The sequence below is a fragment of the Vitis riparia genome, chromosome 13 (genome assembly GCF_004353265.1).
Source record: "Vitis riparia cultivar Riparia Gloire de Montpellier isolate 1030 chromosome 13, EGFV_Vit.rip_1.0, whole genome shotgun sequence".
Classification (NCBI taxonomy): domain Eukaryota; kingdom Viridiplantae; phylum Streptophyta; class Magnoliopsida; order Vitales; family Vitaceae; genus Vitis; species Vitis riparia.
In genome coordinates, this window is record NC_048443.1 from 20,949,625 (window position 1) to 20,970,963 (window position 21,339).

Here is a 21,339-nt window from a genome sequence, read left to right on the forward strand (position 1 = left end):
TTTTCTCTATAATTTTTATAAAAATTAGTCACATATAATTCAAAACTTTTACTAAATTTAAAAAAAAAAAAAAAAATTCTTAGACATCAATCTAAATAATTCTTTTAAAAAAAAGGCTAAATTAAATAGGATTGAAATTTGGTTAGACCTAGCATACATCTATATTTTTTAAAAAATTAATTATAATTTGAAAAGACAAATTTACCCTCTTCAACCTAGCCGTAACCATCACTCCCATTCTTCTTCTTCTTCTTCCCTTTCCCATTTTCTCTCTTATTGCCCTTCTCCTCCTCCTTCTCTTCTTCCTTGTCAGCTCTCCTTTTTTCTTTGGGAGAATTCTGTTTTGGGCCCAGTTGGGCCCAAAAATTAACAATTGGTCCATAGATGTTACAAATTTAATAGAAAGGCTATGAGATATTAACTGACCAATATGCCCTTCATTATTTCCAAGTCAAATGGTTGTAAATTAAAGTGGTTTCATAGGTGTTAAACCTGAAATGTCATGTCATCTAATTGAAAAATCTGAAATAAATGGCAAAAAGGGTCACCACCCTCCTACCCATTTCTCTCCCTCCGTAAACACCATGGTCAAAGACGAAGCCAACTGTGAATGTCCCCTAATCGGTTTCTTCAGCAACCGAGGATTGTGAGCAACTCAGAAAAGTCTTCGCATGTATGTGATCGTCATTATTCCTAAATCGAAATGAGGGTGGGTGTGAATTAATTTTTCTGACATTTTGATTTGATCATGTTGGTTCCTTTGATGATGTGGTGGATGTTTGTTTACTGGATTAGTATAAGGTTTGAGGAAAGACATCCGTTTTGATCTCGTGTTGGGGTGTTCTTAAAAATTTTTGAACTTAATAATAGCGTGTTTTTGGGTGCAGGGTGGGGTATAAATGAGGCTTTAATCATATCCATCTTGGCTCATACAAATGAAGCACAAGCTAAGTAAATTGCAGAAACTTCTAGTTAATCCATTGGAAAAGATCTCCTAAAAAATGGCATTTCACCTGTTTGAAAATTCTTCACTTTATAATCTGGTTGTTGGGTTTATATTCTAGAGAACAAATGGGTATGGTGCAGACGTTGAGCTGTGGGGACTAGTTAGTGCACTTATGATGAATAGGAAACTAAATTGGGTTTCGTTTTCCCCTTTTTCATTGAGTCATGACATTGGGAAGTGGTTAACCGGCCCATATGCACTCGTTAAGTTGTACCTAGGTTGATTTCCTGTAACTGTACAAGGCTAATGTACTAAATGTACAAGGGTGTATATCTTAAGGGTGTTCAAGTGATTTTGAAGAACTTACTCATTTACTTTTTTCAATTGTGGGGGACATTCCTCACACATATTGCTTGACAACACACTCATTGCACTCGTTTTATTTCATGTCTACCATGTTAATTCATTCTATTAGCTCCCCTACTAATGATGCATATGAACCAAAAAGAGGGTTAATTTTTTCCTCATTTTTCCTTATCCAAGAGAGTGGAACCATTGTTTTCCCACCCATATGCACTTGTTCGGTCGTCCTTATTATGGATTTGGTTACTGTACAAGGCATTTACACTAAGTGTACAATGCAAATGTGTTAACTGTACAAGTGTGTACAAGGCTACCTATCTTGAAGGATTTCAAATTTTTTTCAAAAAATTCCTTGCTCATTTCTTTTTTCATAGGGGGACATTCCTCGTACTCCTTCCTCATTTCCCTTCGTACACATTCATTGGAATGTGCTAGCACACTTATGATGAACGGGAACCTAAATTGGGTTTCATTTTCCCCCTTTTCACTGATAGAAAGTTATGTCATATGCTTATTGGCAATTCAATAATGGAGCAATGATGTCATGTTTTATCATGCCTCATTGAGCGTTGAATTTTACATAGCCTCCAAAATTAAGTTCTTGTAGTTGTAAAGTTTCCATTAGTGTCTACATAACCATGCATGCCTTCATGAACTTGGTAGAGTTTACACCTACAAAGGCAATGGTCTATGTGTAACTTAGTGTGTTGTTCTTTAACCTGTGCCTAGGATCATGGATTTTAAAATAGGTTGTTTGTAGGTTTAGCATATCACCTTGATGCTTTGGTTGGTTATTTGTAGATTGATGGTTGGACCAAACTTGGTTTACAAGCTCGACCAGATTGTAGCATCGCACCATGCCTAAATTGTCCTAATTGAGCTTATTTAAGGGTGCTATAAAGTCCTGAAAACTTCTAAAACATTGTGATGTACCTTTTTTTTAATTAAAGCTATATTCTTTCAAACCTCCCTTCTTCCTATGTTCATCATCCTTACCTTTGATGTCACATAATGTTGCCTAGCATGACAAACTAATTTCGAGTGATATAGTAACTTCAAAATGTCTTGATTTATCTAAGTGTTGTATGTGTGCTTAAAAAATGGCAAGAAAACATTCAAGTTGTGACAGTAGGCCATATTAATTTATTATGACTCAGTTATTGCTATAGTTTCAAGGCACCTTGGAGGATGCGAGACTGACATTACCCTCTTTGTTTTGTTCGCTTTCAGATTGAAATTTTGGTTCAAAAGACCGAGAACTTTGATGAGTTGATGGTTGTTGCAGCTGAGGAAAGGGAAATTGGAGACTATAAGGAACAAAACTGAATTAATATGTTCTGATCATACTTGTGTTAGGAGTTTTTAATTAAATATAAAAAAACAATATCAATTGATATACAGAATTCATAATGTTTTTTTAATTATTACCATTACTTAAGTCTTTACATTTGCTTTATAAATAAAGCTTCAGTCCCACATAATGGACATGTTGATCAATTACTTGTTGTATTTAGAATCTTGAAAATTTTTCTGAATGCATTATATAACTATACTATAATTGGATATAATTGGAAGAACCTCTTCCATATACGATTGCATAATTGAAGTAACCCGTAGCCTTTGTGTGAGGGCAGTTCCACAAAGAGATGGCAGAGTGTCTTTTGGTTTTCGCACAACGTTTTTTTTTTTTTTTCGCACGGTGTTGGGTGTGCGAAAATTTCGCATAGTGTGCGAAATGAGTTCGCAGGGTGTGCGAAATTTTTGCACAGCGTTTTTTTTTTTTTTTTTTTCGCACAGCGTTTCGCATAGTGTTGGGTGTGCAAAATTTTTCGCCCAAATCCAATGGTGATCGTCGACGCCAATGGATCGATAGAGATGAAAAACTCCACTGTCTACACCTAAAATCAAATGGTCGAGAAATATGAGATTGAGAGATAACGAGATTGGCACAGAGGATTAGGGCATTCTTTAGGCGGAAGTGAGGGATGAAGTCGGGAATGTGAAAACGCCTAATGCAGACTCTAATTTGGGGAAACAAAAGGAGAAATCCAACGTGGATTTTAGTTTTTTTTTTTTTTTTAATACCCAACAAAGGGCATTTTCGGTAGATTATACTTGGGCTATCCTTCTTATCAATTTTGAGACTTTGCTTGGGTGGTGGGCTTAATTTTGTAACATCTATGGACAAATTGTTAATTTTTGGACCCAACTAGGCCCAAAACACAATTCTCTCTTTTTCTTTTTTGCCTTTTTTAAAAAAAATTAATTTAACCGAAATAAAAAGAGTAGTTGTGGCATGCCGCCGATAGACGGTGACCGGCGGTCAAGCCATGGCCATCCCCTTCTATCCCATCTCTTTTTTTTTTTTCAATTTTTTTTCTCGGTCAGCAAAGGTTGACCATGGCTTTCGATTGGTCACAGGGGCTACCGATGGGATGCCATGGCTATCCCTCTCTTCCTCATTTGATTTATTTTGAGGGTGAAAACGGCCATGGCTGTTTGAATAAAATAAAATATTTTGTTAGTGGATTGTCGTTATCCTCCCAACGGTCATCAATTTCCCTCCTAATTTCTCCCTCCATACCTAAATTTTGAATTTTGTTAGTGGATTGTCGTTATCCTCCTAACGATCATCAATCCCCTCCTAATTTCTCCCTCCATACCTAAATTTTGAATTAGCGATTGCCGTTACCCTCCCAACGGTCATCAATTTCCCTCCTAATTTATCATTCCATACCTAAATTTTGAATTATCGATTGTTGTTATCCTCCCAACGATCATCAATTTCCCTCCTAATTTCTCCCTCCATACCTAAATTTTGAATTGCCGATTGCCGTTATCCTCCCAGCGGTCATCAATTTCCCTCATAATTTCTCCATCCATACCTAAATTTTGAATTGCTGATTGTCATTACTCTCCCAATGGTCATCAATTTCCCTCTTAATTTCTCTCTCCATACCTAAATTTTGAATTGCCGATTGTCGTTATCCTCCCAACGGTCATCAATTTCTCTCCTAATTTCTTCATCCATACCTAAATTTTGAATTGCTGATTGTCGTTACCCTCCCAATGGTCATTAATTTCCCTCCTAATTTCTCCCTCCATACCTAAATTTTGAATTGTTGATTGCCGTTATCCTCCCAACGGTTATCAATTTCTCTCTTAATTTCTCCCTCCATACCTAAATTTTGAATTGTCGTTATCCTCTATCACCCTCCAACGTTTCAATCTTGAATTGTCGTTGACGTTCAAAACCACCCTTCTAAAATCCTTCAGTCTCTCCCTCATCTTCAGAGATCAACCATCTGCTCCTTGTCCCAGTTCAATTTCTTCAACGTTGTGTTCTCTGTTTCTGACGTTCTGTTCTCTTATTTCTACCTCCACTCTTTCAAAATCCATTCAATCTCTTCCTCATCTTCAACTAAGATCTACTATCTGTTCACTGTCCCACATCAATTTCTTCAATTGAAATGGGGAGAAGGAAAATCGAGATTAAAAAGATTGAATCCAAGGACCGTTTGAAGGTGACTTTCAGCAAACGACGAGCTGGATTGTTCAAGAAAGCCTAGCAACTTTCACAACTGTCCGGGGCAACTGTTGCTGTCCTTGTCTTCTCACCCACCGAGAAGTCTTTCACCTCCTCTTTTGGTGGAAACTTTGATGAGACGATTGCTTCTTTTCATGGAGGTCAAGTCCCAGAATCCACATCCCAACCTCTGTGGTGGGAAACAGATTTGAGCTCCCAACCCACCGGGAAGCCTTTCACCTCCTCTTTTGGTGGAAACTTTGATGAGACGATTGCTTCTTTTCATGGAGGTCAAGTCCCAGAATCCACATCCCAACCTCTGTAACGCCCAAGTTTTTTTTTAGGGGCAATTTAGAATAATATTAATAATATGAAATTAATTAATTAATTATTTTAATAAAATGGAAGAGGGGTGAAAATGTAATTTTACGAATAATACCCTAGGTATAAATTAGGAATTATGTTCTTCCTGTTCTTTTCTGAAACGCATTCCTTTTTGCAGAGAGTTTCAGAGAATGTAAGATTGGAGTCGGATTTCAGGGTTTGAAGAATAGATTTCTATAGGTAAGATTCTAACCCCTAAATTAATATTTTAGATTCATTAGTTAATTTTAAGTACATTAGATATTTTTTGGAAAACCCAAATCTAGATTAGGGTTAGTTTTTGTTTTTTTAATTCGTTTTAATGTCAAAATAGTGAAAATTTAAGATTTTGATTTATTGTTGGAAATTGGGAGATCTTAAGTTTTTTAGATGAAAAAAAAAAAGGATTCATGGGAAGATTTCGATATAAACTAGGGTTAATTTATTTTGTTTAAATAATAATAAATAAATATATTGTTAATCATGGCTTAAGGGATTAGAAAAAGAATATAATTTGATTTAACAAAAAAAAAAAAACGCGTGTGCACTGGTTGCATGCGTGTGGGAACCGTGCATCCACTTTTTTTTTTGTAAGGATTTCATGGTTGAAATCTAGTTGGTGGATTTTCACATACTTTATTATTAGACTTTGATGGAGACTTGGGTATGTAATATTTAATAGTAGCAGGACTCCGTATTATTAGACTTTGATAGGTACTTGAGTACTGAGTACTGTATTATTTAATAATGGCATGGTTTTGTGTTATTAGAAACAAATAAGGAATTTATTAATTTATTTAAATAAGGAATATATTAGTTAAATTATAGATAATAGTAATAGTTATTTATCTTATGTTATATTAGGTGAAGAGTAGATTTTCCAAAATTATTTTTCTCCCAAGTTTTCAAGGACTTCTTTTGAGGTAAGGGAAATTAATGCAGTCGTTATTTTTTTTAGAAACAAATTTTTATATACATCTTTTGGAAATATTTCGAATTAATATTCATTTTATGCTTGGATCAAATATGTTTTGTATGAAAAGTATGTTAGAACTTTATATTTTGTTTACAATAGAGAAATGTGGAGATATTATGTTTTGCAAATTCGAATAATTGAAATAAGTGTTTGACTCTGGTTTGTTTGGCCCTTGTCAACGGGATATAATAGTTGAACTTTACATTTCTTGATGGGGAATGTAATTGATTTGGACCCTAGCCTCTATGAGTTTGGTTAGAGGTTACTAGTACTAGTAGTGTTTGGTTCCGTCCACCTTAAAGGAACAATTTGAGGCTAGCCACCTATTTGAAAAGTCCCACCTAACTGGGCATTATTTGATGTTTGATGACCAGAGTAAATAAATGATTTGAATGTTATGACTGAATTTGATATGAAAATGTTTGAATCAGAAATGAAAGTGTACAATTAAAAGTTTTGAATGTATTGGCAAAACTGACTCAAAAGTTTATGAAAATAATTAATTATAATATCTCCTATTTTGCAAGTGAACTTGAAATATTTGATCCATGGACTGCATTAATGTTCCTTATTGGGCTTTGAGCTCATTCCTATTTGTTGATTACTTTTCAGGCACCCTTAGTTCGGGCGAGAAGTGATGACTAAGTCGGGGAATAGTCATCATTAAGATTTTGCTTAGAATGTTATTTGTACATTGTTAGCTTATAAGTTTATGTTCATTTGGATTATTTGGTTTTTGGAAGCTATTTAGATATTGAGCTTTTAAAAAAATATATATTTTTTTTATAATTTGAAGTTGAGATTTGGAGATTATGAAAATTTGGTTAGCACTTGATTTATTTGAGTTTGCAATCTATTTGGATAATGGATTTTGGTTGATGGATGCTTAGTTTTAAAGTTAAGTTTGAAGATTTTAGAATTTGTTCCGCTACTCTAAACAGGTTTTTGGTAATTGGTTACTTCTTGTTACAATATGATTGTTTAGGTCAGGTTACACTTTAAGCCTTCGGGTTTGAGGTGTGAAATGACCATCACACCCTTAGAGTGGGTCTTGGGGCGTAACAACCTCTGTGGTGGGAAACATATTTGAGCTCTCAACCCACCGGGAACCCTTTCACCTCCTCTTCTGGTGGAAACTTTGATGAGACGACTACTTCTTTTCAGGGAGGTCAAGTCCCATAATCCACATCCCAACCTCCGTGGTGGGAAACAGATTTGAGCTCCCAACCCATCGGGAACCCTTTCATCTCCTCTTCTGGTGGAAACTTTGATGAGACGATTGCTTTTTTTCAGGGAGGTCAAGTCCCAGAATCCACATCCCAACCTCTGTGGTGGGAAACAGATTTGAGTTCCCAACCCACCGGGAACCCTTTCACCTCCTCTTATGGTGGAAACTTTGATGAGACGATTGCTTCTTTTCAGGGAGGTCAAGTCCCATAATCCAAATCCCAACCTCTATGATGGGAAGCAGATTTGAGCCGCATTGCTAATTTGGATCAACTCTAAGCATACAAGGAGTCATTGCTGAAGCTTAGAGCAAATGTTTTGGACAGAATCCAGCAACTACAACACCCAGAAATGTAACAATGTTTGTGGGTCCTTTGATAGTGGTGCTATGTTTTAGGTCTTTAATATGTGCTTATTTTTTCAGTTAGGCTGACCATTCAAGTCCAAATATAAACCCTACTGTATATAACAGAATGACTGTGAAAACTTTTTTTTTTCCATGTAGTGCTGAATGTTGAAGTCAAAATGTGAAATGTTAATGTCGTTAATGTAAAGTAAAATTTTCATTACCATGTTGAAGTTGTTAATGTTGCTTCAGTTTTTTACTTAAATATTGTTCTTAATTTCTCGTGGTAGATTTTTGCTCTGCTTGATTTCTATTGATCATATAGACTAGTGAGTGCTTAATTAGCGAAAAAATAGATGCTTGAAAACTGTTGGTTATATGCTTGAAATAAGTTGATTTAAGTTGAACATATCCAACTATGATCATTAACTGCATTAGTGAGGAGGATTAATTTGATTTAAGTTAAAAGAGGTTGAGGACAGAAGAAGAAAACTTTGGTTAAGGTAGTGAGCCTTGTGACAAAAACTACAATTGTTGATAGAATGGAGTGGCAAGAATGGTTTTGTTTAACCAACTTGAATTAGTTAGAAATGGTGCTCTTACCATATTTTTGGTTGTATGATTATATAATTTTTTTTTCCCTAATAGGAGTTGTTACTAAAAGAATATAGTTACTCAAGTATGGTTATAGATGCCGAAATTGGAAGTCTAGGGGGTTTTTCCCTCTAAATCTTTCTTCTAAGCTCTTTCGGATGATAATATTGTGATATTTGATTATAATTAGTTTAATTTTAAAATATATTTAATATTAAAAATATGATACATTATAAAATAAATGATGATAAATATATAATTTTTTAATATTTAATTGATATATTAATAATATTAAAAACACTATGAAGAAAATTATGATATATTTTTATTAATCAATTAAATGAAAAATTTTCATTTAATTAGAAAATAGTTATAATTAATTTGTTCTTTAAAGTGTTTTTTTTAATATTTTGTTTATATCCTAAATTTTAATATATATGTTTTTGGGTGCAGATTTTCTATCAACGGCCACGCTTGCCCTAGTGGTGCCATTGCTGCTAGTTGAAGCTTTTGTTGGGGGTTCGAATCCCCTCAACAGCAGCTCAATTTTTTAATTTTTTACAACGGTCATCACTTCTTTCCCTCCTAAATGTCTCCCTCCAAAACCTAAATTTTGAATTGCTGTTATCCTCTGTCGCCCTCCAACGTTTCAATCTTGAATTGACACCCAACGGTCACCAATTCTTTCCCTCCTAAATGTCTTCCTCCAAAACCTAAATCTTTGAATTGCCGTTATCCTCTGTTGCCCTCCAACGTTTCAATCTTGAATTGCCGTTCATTCTGCTCTCCTCTGTCTCCATCCAACGTTGGAAACCACCCTTATAAAATCCTTCAGTCTCTCCCTCATCTTCAGAGATCAACCATCTGCTCCCTGTCGCCCTCCGACGTTTCAATCTTGAATTGCCGCTCATCCCTCCAACGTTCGAAACCACCCTTATAAAATCCTTCATCTCTCCCTCCTCTTCAGAGATCAACCATCTGCTCCCTGTCCCAGGTCAATTTCTTCAACATTGTGTTCTCTGTTTCTGACGTTCTGGTCTCTTGTTTTTGCCTCCACCCTTTCAAAATCCATTCAATCTCTCCCTCATCTTCAACTAAGATCTACTATCTGTTCACTGTCCCACATCAATTTCTTCAATTGAAATGGGGAGAAGGAAAATCGAGATTAAAAAGATTGAATCCAAGGACCGTTTGATGGTGACTTTCAGCAAACGGCGAGCTGGATTGTTCAAGAAAGCCCAGCAACTTTCACAACTGTCCGGGGCAACTGTTGCTGTCCTTGTCTTCTCACCCGCTGGGAAGCCTTTCACCTTCTCTTCTGGTGGAAACTTTGATGAGACGATTGCTTCTTTTCAGGGAGGTCAAGTCCCAGAATCCACATCCCAACCTCTGTGATGGGAAACAGATTTGAGCTCCCAACCCACCGGGAACCCTTTCACCTCCTCTTCTGGTGGAAACTTTGATGAGACGTTTGATTCTTTTCTCGGAGATCAAGTCCCAGAATTCACTTCCCAACCTCTGTGGTGGGAAACAGATTTGAGCTCCCAACCCACCGGGAACCCTTTCACCTCCTCTTCTGGTGGAAACTTTGATGAGATGGTTGCTTCTTTTCGGGGAGGTCAAGTCTCAGAATCCACATCCCAACCTCTGTGGTGGGAAACTGATTTGAGCTCCCAACCCACCGGGAACCATTTCACCTCCTCTTCTGGTGGAAACTTTGATGAGACGATTGCTTCTTTTCAGGGAGGTCAAGTCCCAGAATCCACATCCCAACCTCTGTGTTGGGAAACAGATTTAACAGATTTGAGCTCCCAACCCACCGGGAACCCTTTCACCTCCTCTTCTGGTGGAAACTTTGATGAGACGTTTGATTCTTTTCTCGGAGATCAAGTCCCAGAATCCACATCCCAACCTATGTGGTGGGAAGCAGATTTGAACCGCATTGCTGATCTGGATCAACTCCAAGCATACAAGGAGTCATTGCTGAAGCTTAAAGAAAATGTTTTGGAAAGAATCCGGCAATCACAACACCCGGAAATGTAACAATGTTTGTGGGTCCTTTGATAGTGGTGCTATGTTTTAGGTCTTTAATCTGTGGTTATTTTCTCAGTTAGGTTGACCATTCAAGTCCAAATATAAACCCTACTGTATATAATAGAATGACTGTGAAAACTTCTTTTTTCCATGTAGTGCTGAATGTTGGAGTCAAAATGTGAAATGTTAATGTGTTAATGTAAAGTAAAATTTTCATTACCACGTTGAAGTTGTTAATGTTGCTTCAGTTCTTTACTTGAATATTGTTCTTAATTCCTCGTGGTAGATTTTTGCTCTGCTTGATTTCTATTGATCATATAGACTAGTGAGTGCTTAATTAGCGGAAAAATAGATGCTTGAAAACTGTTGGTTAAATGCTTGAAATAAGTTGATTTAAGTTGAACATATCCAACTATGATCGTTAACTGCATTAGTGAGGTGGATTAACTTGATTTAAGTTAAAAGAGGTTGAGGACGGAAGGAGAAAACTTCAGTTAAGGTAGTGAGCCTAGTGACAAAAGCTACAACTGTTTGATAGAATGGAGTGGCAAGAATGGTTTTGTTTAACCAACCTGAATTAGTTGGGATGTATGGTTTTTTTTCAGTAAAGTTGAATTTTAATTATGCTCCAGATGGTTTTTTTTGAGAGGGGGCTTTTTTTTTTTTTTTTCTTTTTAGTTGCTCAAATTCCACCTTAATGAAGAAATTAAGGGAATGTGGTGTAGGCTTAATGTTTATATGAATTCTCTCGCACTGCCAGGTACCACTGAAAGCATTGCATTCCTCATGATGGGAAAATTTATTCTTGGTGGCTACAATGGCAAGTATAATAATGACGTAATACCTTTTGGAAATAGTTAACTTAAATTTATGCTCTTTATTATTATTATTATTATTGAGGTTGGACTTGTGGGTGCATGTTCAATTGTCATCTGATTGTGGAAAAAAATGTAAAGTGAAAAGTTTCATTATTGTATTGAAGTTGTTAATATTGCATAAATTCTTTACTTGAAGTTTTTAATATTGCACTTAAATGATTTCATTTACTTATTTAGGATTATAATGAAAGACCTATTTATGATTAGCGTATTCTAGCATCAACAGCATCAATAATGAGTATATGGGATGGTATATTTGATCCATACAGATGTTTTCCTTGATTAAATGGTTCTGTTCATATGATCATTTTGGACTACACAGAGATGCTAATTTCAGATGATCCATATAGATGTTCCTGGTATTCATTATGAATCCCAAGCCAACAAACTCTACACGCCCTAAGATATTTCAGTCACCAGCAGCGGTATCTGTTACTTGTCTCAAGCTTTTCCATATCTGCTTATAGCCTCATGCCTGCTGTCCTTATAATTCAAACCCAGTTTTAGGTTGGCTCTTCATGTTCTAGGCCCTTCCAGACGTTTAGCATAATTTTCTTTTTCTTTTCTTTTCTAGTTATTTATTTGTTTTTGTTCCTGTTTTTGGGCGTGTGTAAATTGAATTTGAAACAGAATTTTGTCTGTTAGATTGTAAATTCTGTCTATTAATAGAAGACCCATCTGCAATTTTTTGTGGGTTTGATTCAGGAAAGATCTAAATAAGATGGTGGGTGGGTGGTTGTTTGTATGATGGCACTTAAGTGTTTGTAATTAGGTATTTTTCTCATTGGTATCATAAGCTTTGGATTATTAATTTGTTAGCAATTCTTTCATGTGGTTATCCAACATTGGAACTAGCGTGAAACACTCAAATTTATGATCCAATAGAAGGGAATAGGGGAAATGTGGGGAAAACGAAGATGTTGCATCCAATGAAGTTGTTTTATGTTATTTGAAGGGTTCATCCTCTTATGAGGTAACCCAGTATGCCAAACCCCACTGTGGAAGAGAAGGTTGCAGAAAGGCCTCCAGAGATGCAAAGACGTGTTATTTGTCCCCAAGAAATGTGATTCTCTTGATCTTTTGTTCAAGTCCTGATTTTAGCTCCAAGTGTTTATGTCTTCAATCATAGCCTGGTTGCCAAATTGGGTTAACTGAGGGATGACATAAACTCTGCATATACCAAGGCTGTTTAATGCACCAAATTGATAGGCATAATGCCATCAATATGTGTTAGCTTCACTTGATGCTTTCTTTCAAAATCACTTTAGATTTGGGTTCTCCTATTCTGGATGGGCAAGTTGCCTAATTTAATTTTTGATGAAAAGAAACAGGGGCCTAGTCAAATAAGATAGATTGTGTTCAGATAGTCAAAGTTGGCATTAAACTGATATGAAGAGAGCTTCAGGAAATGTAAATTGGCGGAATGGATATAACACTCTAGACTCCATAAATTATATGTTGGAGTTCTTCACCCTTAGAGTAGGTAACTTAGTTTTAATCCTAGTTTTGTCAGCAACTAGAAAGTTTTTCCTGGCTTATGCTTGAACTTCAAGGAAATGTTTAAACCATAAGATACATTTTCTTTCATGGTTTTGGGCTTGTAGCCTTCTGAGTTTTAATTTTCATGGTGCTGCTAGAAGAATTATATGCACTAGATGATGAGTGGTTTGTAAATTAAAGTAGCAATACCAACCTCACTTTCTTCTCATGGGCTTCACCATTTCAGTTTTTTCTATCTGATATATGTTGAGCTTTAGGTATTGTCTTAACCATGTGCAGGAGTTGATTTCAAGATTATGCTGCTCACAATTGGTGGGAAAAGATCGAAGCTTACAATCTGGGACACGGGTAATAAGCACTAAGGAGTTGTACTAGGGTTTCAACTTCCAACTTCATGGGATTCCAAGGGATTTTCCTCCAGATGCTTCCACTAACCATTTTTTTTGTCACATTTTGGTTGTTATAATTGCCTCATTTATGGTTGAAAATTTTCTTTGCTCCATTATTGAAGTTTAGAAAAGAATAAGAATGCTTCTTGGTTGTCTTTAGGAGTTTCTGTGAAATACTGTAAGCTCAATGGCAGTTTATCTCATGCAGCAGAACTATGGATAAAAAATTGGGGTAGTTTTATATGTTGTTGGGTAAGGAAAAAGTTTTAATGCTTTTCTTTTAAAAGAAACTTAACTCTGAATGTAAAAAAAAAAAAAAAAAAAAAATGAATGATTTGTGAAACTTTTGTACTCTGTAAAGGGATGTCACCCCTCTTTGCAGCATATGATTTGGAATGGAAGTTTGAAATCTTGTTGTACATTAAATATAATACCTGTAGAATCATAGCATAATTGGGAACTAGTGAAGGTGACATTTGTGTTTTTTTTTTTTTAATTAAAGACAATTCAAGTTGTTTGTTAGCAATTTTTTTTTTTTTTTTTGCGTTGCAGCTGGACAGGAGAGGTTTGGAACATTGACAAACACTTACCATAGAGGTGTCCATGGCATTATTCTAGGTATGTGATTGGATATTCTAACTTCTTCTTCCATTTCTTTTTATTGATAGGCTCACTATATGTGCAAACCCTTTTTTCTCCAAATCCATATATTGTGGTCACATGTCTAATATATTTTTGAATTGTTTATTTATTTATTTTTGTTCATGTGTTTTGGTTTGAAATAATTAGCACTTCATCAATGAATGAAAGTTAAAAAGAGAAATGGATTAAAGACACCAATATGAAATAAAGGCATTAATGACTATACCAAAGCTCTAGTATTTGGAGTCCCATGGAAATTGAATGAGTCCATAAAATTTTTTAAAGCATTCATAAAATAGATCCTGTTTGGTTCTAGTTCCATAATTCTCTGCCAGATAATATGAATGGTTCTTCTTTCTTCTGAAGTTGTTCCATTTTACATGCTCTTATTGGTGCCATCATTGGTCTTCTTTGACAATTTCTGAAGCATCTTCATCTGCACGTTAATTTTTCCATGTAATGGGGTTGGTCTAAGTTTTCCTCTGTGTCCCTTGTTCTACTCTTATCTTTAACTAAAAAATTTCACCTCTTCATGATGTTAGCTAATATTTTTGCGTGCATTTTCCATTTGTCACATGTTTAATTAATCCAAGCAACAAGGGCAGTAACATGCTTTCTACTGCTTTATATGAGATTGCAAAATCTTAAAATGCTATGAAAATGAGGCCATGTGGATGCCAGTCTAACACGGTAGCTTTGACATGGACAAAGACTATGATAGCAGCCTTTTTTGTAGGTTTGTGTTGTTATTGATTTATTTCCCTTTCATTTTCTGTCACATGGAATTTGCTTCATCTCCACCCCAACCCTTTGCCACTTGAGCAAGTCCTCGAAAGCCTCAGGCCCAAGGGATATGATAGAAGTGTTGCTGTTCTCCAGGCTTTTATGCCATGTATTGGTAATTTTTTTCCAACTGTTTAAGTGTTTTGTCCATGTGACATTTTGTGCAAACTAATATTGGTTAGGGTCGCATCATGCTTGGATGGTTTGAGCTTAACCAAAACAAAAGATACTGGTTTCATTAAAAATTGTTACCCCACCTAGGCATGGTTAGGATTTGGTTGAAGCCTTGGCAGCTTGAATTTAACTATTGCTCGGCTTAACATGTATCACTGTATATATTTTTATGACATATGACTATATTTTTAATATAAGATGTTTATATTTGTTGTTGTTGTTTTTTTTTTTTTTTTTTGGAGGTTAAAAACTTGAAAAAATTTTCAATTGTAACAAATTACCTATAACACTATGAAGTTAGGTGATGATTGAAAGTTTGGTGTCATGGAAGGTGTTGGGTTAGGTTAAGGTTTGCTCCAAGTTGGGTGGAGGTCCTAAGGACAAAAGGTTCTAGCAATCATAAAGAATGAAAAATATCTTCCCTGTTTCAACTACTAATCGTTGAATATTTAGTAGACGACTAGTTTGTGGTTGGATGTTTGGTACCAGGTTGGGTGGAGGTCCTAAGGACAAAAGGCTCTAGCAATCATAAAGAATGAAAAATATCTTCCTCGACTCAACTACTAATTGGTGAATATTTAGTGGACAACTAGTTTGTGGTTGGATGTTTGGTACGAGGAGTACGAGGATTACGTGCTCAAGGACTAATTTCTAGGTCTTTTCTCCTTGCTAGTTATGGGAATGCTTTGTGTAATGCTTTGCTCTCTCTCATGTAGATAGTGTCCACTCTATACCAATGGATTCTCAAGACTTTAAAATGAATTTACATGGTTAAAAAAATTTCCTACATATATAGTACTAGAAACTTTTTCTCTTATATGTGGGATATCACAATTACCCCCCAATGCAGACACGATGTCCATAGCATTGGTGGGCCTCTTGTACTAACGAATTTAAAGGATGTCCTTTAAATGTCATTTAGCTTAGTTGGCTTGCGGTACGTACACCACTAGGGTTGGGCCACCATTAAGAGTCGCCAAGCTGTCTTTTCAATTGTATAGCGGAGTTTTTTAGTGGTTTAGATCAGGTTTGTATATTTGTGGAAGGATTCCTCATCCCTCTCATGAAATCTCTATATGATATTAATACAATTCTTGTTTCTAGTAAAAAAAAAAAAATGTTAAGACCAATTCGCCTCGTAACTTGTTGAGTCGACAATTGATATTGCAACTTTTAACCATGCTTTTTGGTGAATTGACATGACACCTTTGTTTCCTAAAGGAAAAGGAAGGAATGGAAGAATGCAAAACCCTATGCATATCTAGCATACTTAGATGAAGTGAAATTGAGACAATTTTTGAACCAATGGAGAGTTTTAAGTTAAGATTAAATGACTTTTGCATGAAGTCTGTTCCTATGGTCAGGGAATTCCTTAGGAAAAAGAAGCCTGTCCTTTATGGGTTGCATTAATGGGTGGTTGTTAGCTTAGGATCTTGTTTTAGGTTTTTTTCCATTTTTAATTTGTTTTTTACATGTGTTTCTTGTATGGTTAACTTGTATCAGGGCCCCTTTTTGACACTTAATAATATATTTTTTGCACCTGTTAAAAAATATAACTAAAAAGCTACCTGATTCATACCTAATCTGAGCAATCTGATAAGTTGGTTCATCAGGAGTTCATCTTATCCAACATTGGTCTTGGAAAAACTTTCAACCTAAGGTGAGGTTGGGTTGTGATTTGGTTGATCTCCAACCTGATAGCCCTGCATTGTGGCCTAACTATTATTGAGATAATATCGCCGAAAAAATATTCAAAGAATCTAAAGTTATAAATTAAACAATTTTTGGAGTTCAATTTCTTTTAGTTGTTAAATAGTTTAATTGAATTTACTACTTAGTCTTGAAGTGATGCCAAAGCTTTTCAGTTTAAAATACTTTAAACCTTCAATGGTTATGTTTCAACACTAAAGTTTAAGTACTTAATCTTTAATTCTACTAAACATCATTGAGAAAAGAATGATGGAAAGTGAATCAAGAGTCATTGTACCTGGATTTTAAATTCTTCCTATATATTTATATAGACAAGAGTTACTGTTTTATGGAGACTATAATTAAATGGTGTATTTGTGAGAGTGATGGATAAATACCAATTGAGGGCTAGATGGGGAAATTAAGGAGAGATGGTTCCATCATATACTGCATGGACCTACCTGCACCAAAAGAAATGATATGGTTCTGGTTTAAGGTGCTAAAAAGAGAAAGGAGGGTAAAAATAATATGGTTGAGTCTGTGCATGTGATTCAACAGTTGATATCGATCTTGATGTAGTTTAAGGTGCAGTTGGATTTGTATAGCTCACTTCATTTATTGGGGATAAGGTTTTGTTGAATTGATTTTAGAATACAGTTTTTTTCTTGTTTAAAAACAAAAATGAAGTTCATGTTGTTTATCCTTTATCTGCAATTTTTTCCCCTGGAACCTTTGTCTTTATTGTTAATTAGAATTTATTTATTTATTTATTTTGTTGTTGTTGTGCAAAACTGCATGCATCAGCTCTAGTCAGTGGAGTGGCATTGGGTCTTGCAAATCCTACTCTTGGTTGTCTTGCTGACAGGTATTCTTTGTCAAAAGTAAGCACTTTTGGGATATTTATCATCTCTGGTAAGATTCTGATATTACTCATTCTTTATCTATTATATTAACTTACAATGTCAACCTTGCCCTATTATTATTTTAAAATTTTATTTTCTCATGCTACAGGTTTGAAGCTGCATAGTGGAGAAATTGGTGCAGCTGCTGAAGCATGGCCAGTTGGAATTTTTGGGCTAGTATGAACTTGAATTTCTGATGTGTGATTATGCATTTTGTAGGTTCATTCTTCATCTTTTGTTCTTCTTTTGTACTCTTCAATATTTTCAAAATGGGTTGGTGTGTGGTGGGGCGCCCCTGTTTTTGGATCTACTTCTTTCACTGATACTAACTATACTTGGTCCTGTTATCATTAGCATCTGAAGTCATAAACAGAATTTTGACTCTTCTTGCACTTTCATGCATTTAATTGTTTTTTAAATATTGGGACGCAATCTAATATGTCATTTAATATTTTCCTTTGTCTTAACTAAAAGTTTCCTTACCTTAAAATCTTAGGAAAGAATCAAGAAAGATTTCTTTTGATGGGTGGAGGTTTGCCTCACTCCTGTCCTATCCAATTGAAGTTACTGATATTGAACAATGGCATTATAATGGGTTTCAATTGTACCCTGCTAATAAATATAATGTGAGAGAGGCTTAACTTTCTTCATTGAGTTATTGGTTTTTAGGGATATTTCTTTATGCATTCATACTTTACCTTGTTGAACTTTCAAGAAAATGCAATATATTGTAGATTGGATGATTTCTCTTCTACTCAAAGTGAGAAGGTTATTCTGCAAAATATCATCTTCTCAGGCCTTGTTGTCCTATTTCTCATGTTGTTTCTGTTGCTCTTGATTACCTCCCTTTATGTTTTACTTTGTCTTTAAAATTAACCTTCCAGCCTTCCAGTGTTGGTGCTCCAAGTTTAGGGATGCAAAATCTCTAAATCTAGAGTTAATATTCATCAAAATTGACCTCAAAACATGAAAGAAGGAAACTTTTGATTTTGCTGGGCTCTAAGGAAGCTACTGTTAAGTAAGATCTGTCTGTTAGACTATACTGATAAAAAAAAAAAAGGATCTCTCTGTTAGACTATATCTAGATGGTTGAATATTTTTTGGTTTACTAAAGTTACATTTTTATTTTTATTTTCCTTTCTTTCTTTGGGAGGGGAGAAGGGAGGTGTTTGGGATGGGTGAACAATTTATCTATACTATGTGTTGCTCTTCAATTTTTCTTATCATCAGTCTAGAAAAATGTAGAATGCGTTTGCCTTGCAAGAATCTGTTGATTGTTTCTCTTGGGTATGATGGCCATTTCTTCTGAGGGCTACGGAAAGAGGGAGGAATGGTGTGTTTTTTTAGCCACTGAGTGATTTGGTTGGAAGAATAAGCAGGATCTTTGGGAAAAGCGGGGAACAGTGGAAGAAATATGACACATTTCAATTCTTGATCTCTCTCTCAGTGTATGTGGCTATGAAATTTTTGTATTCTGCAGAGTCTCATTGCTAGGATATTGTAGGCTGCTTATATGGAATGCATCACAAAGAGGAATTCATTAACCAGGAGATTGGTCCTCCATATGGAAGTTTCCATCTGAATGTTCAACGGATGCTCAGTAGGAAACCTCTAGGCTTGATGGGTTTTTGGGAACTCATAAAGATAATGATGGGGAAATGATATGTGTTTTTTCTCAAACCGATTGGGAATAGAAGTAGTGATGGACTTGAAAGATAGGAATCTCATGATAAAACTAGATTCCTTGGTTGTTATCACTTAAAGATTGCCTATGTTTTCTTTCATGTTGGGGGAAACACAATTAGATGAAGTTAATTCAAACCCGTTTGGTAATCCAAGAACAATCCTTACATTTAGAGTCCTTTTACAATTAAGAACTCATTTCAGTTGTGTATCATAAGAAATTCAAACAACTACTTCAAATATAGTATTGGAAAGCACCTCTTGTGGAAACCTCAAATTTGAACAACTAAGAGAGTCCTTGAGGCTGGACCATTGGATGAGGAGAATGCGTGATCCAGGGACCTGGGCTCTTCCCTTTTATGCAGGTCCAGGTCTTACTAGGAAGCCAATCTGTTGGCTAAGAGGAGAGCTAGGACCTTGGAGGGGTTTGTATGGGATGATGTCCCCACTTGATGTGTTGTAGGACCAATATTTCCTATTGATGGAGTGGCCTTTTGGGTTGTATTTTTACCTTGGCTATTTCCTGCTTTCTTTTTGAGAAGGATAGCCCATCCTTGTACTTCTTATCTTTCTTCTAATAATAAATTTGATTTTTTCAGTAAAAATGCATTTATGCTGTTAACCAATTATTCCTGTCAGCCCAAAATAATTTCAAAACAGTAATAGACTAACTTTTAAGAAGTTATATGCTTCCTATAAAAAACTGAAACGTTTGGATCCTATTTTGCATCAAAGTTCATCTTCAAGCTCAGTTTAAAGAAAAGAGTGGTAGGTTTTTGAAGTGAAAAGTGTTGAATGCTCTTAGTCTTGTGATTTCTCTGATAGTTGTAGAGATTTCTCCTCCCCTGTTACTACCAACATTAGCATTATAGTGATGGTTCATTTGAAACTAATATCATTTGGATACTACCTTTTAGTTCCAAATTGGTTTTTTTTTTTCCATTCATAGAATATACCATCTTTTGCTTTTCATGGACACTAAGCACATAGGGCAAACACTACTCAGTTGCAGATAATGGTGTGTGTTCTTTTGTTTTTCATTGACACTGAGGACATCGGGCAAACGCTAACTTTTGCCTTTGAAGTGAGCACAGGATCCACAATCTTGTGCTGGTGCAGTCATCTATTATTTCTCTCTTGCCAATTTGCAAACTGTTTAAAACCTTTTCTGACTTCTACAGGACTGGCTATATTTAGCTGTATGCCAACAACATTATCAAGTGGTGTGGCACTGAGTCAGGCGTGTGAGTCTTTCTCCCAAAATCATGGTTCTGCATGGAGTAGGTTTTAAATTTAACTGAGGATTTGTATTGCTAAAACACAGCTTGCTGGGGGGAATTCCGCACTTGCTCTTGCAATGACAGTGATATCTAATCTCTTGGGAATTTTGATTGTAAGTACATGAGGAACATCATTAGTATCATGAAAAATATTAGCTTTGAGTTCAGATCTTATTCTGAAACACAATTTGACATCTTCTCCATGCAGAGTTTATTGCAGAGCTATAATTTTGGTGCTTATTAGTTATTTTATATTTGATGTATTCTATTTGCATCTTGACTTGGACACCAGATTTAGTTAAACTTCTATATATGAAATATCTGATGATGAGCTTCAATTGTGCTACAGAATTATGTCCACTTAAAACTTGGTCTACACTCCAAAATGTCTTACTTTGCAAATATCAATTTCATGAGAACCATGGGTACAAAGCTTATGATCACATTTTCCTTTTCAATTAGCTGTCTGTATTCTCATATTCTAAAAGAAAATTCAAATCAAGGCTACACTTAAAAGAAGTTGCCTGTAATTTCTGGTGTCTTTCTTTTACTTATCTTGCCTGTCTTTATTCTTGCTATTTGTTTGTTCTTCTTGGTTACTCTCTGTGCTAGGTGTTGGTTCAAATTTTAGGTGCCCCTTTTCTCCTCAAGTTTCAATCCTGAGTTCTTTCTACATCCATCCCACTCTGTAGAACAAATGGTTCTCTTCTGGGTGGTTGGATGCTTGGTATTATGCTTTCTCATGCAGAATATTTACTAAATTATAATTCCTGGGTTTTTGAATGACACTCTTTTTCATGCACAAGAAAGATTTTTCTTTCAGAAAGTATATGTAAAACTTGAATAAATGGAGCTTATATGTGTTAGACCAAAGGAAATGATATCCATTATGTCATGGAAGTACAGTTTTGTAGTCATTACTTTATGTATGCTCTTACCAAGCACATGCCTTCTTTATGTTTTCTGTTTCTAAGTTCTTAATAAAGTCTTATTGGATTGACTTCTTTCTGGTAAATGAAAGGTTAAATTTTTCTAGGATGTAAA

At 35.4% G+C, this 21,339-nt stretch overlaps 1 protein-coding gene across 1 annotated transcript; it reads left to right on the forward strand.

The window, feature by feature from the left end:
- The first annotated feature begins 9,484 nt into the window (after nucleotides 1-9,484).
- On the forward strand, nucleotides 9,485-10,384 carry LOC117928402 (transcription factor of morphogenesis MCM1-like). Its single transcript, XM_034848290.1, has 2 exons — nucleotides 9,485-9,701; nucleotides 9,747-10,384. The coding sequence occupies exons 1-2, from the start codon at nucleotides 9,485-9,487 to the stop codon at nucleotides 10,382-10,384; spliced, it is 855 nt and encodes a 284-aa protein (XP_034704181.1).
- Nucleotides 10,385-21,339: the final 10,955 nt, after the last annotated feature.

Coding starts and splice junctions, on each gene's coding strand:
- LOC117928402 (XM_034848290.1), top strand. CDS start 9,485: ATGGGGAGAAGGAAAATCGAGATTAAAAAGATTGAATCCAAGGACCGT. Junction 9,702..9,746: donor GATTGCTTCTTTTCAGGGAG/GTCAAGTCCCAG, acceptor GATGGGAAACAG/ATTTGAGCTCCCAACCCACC.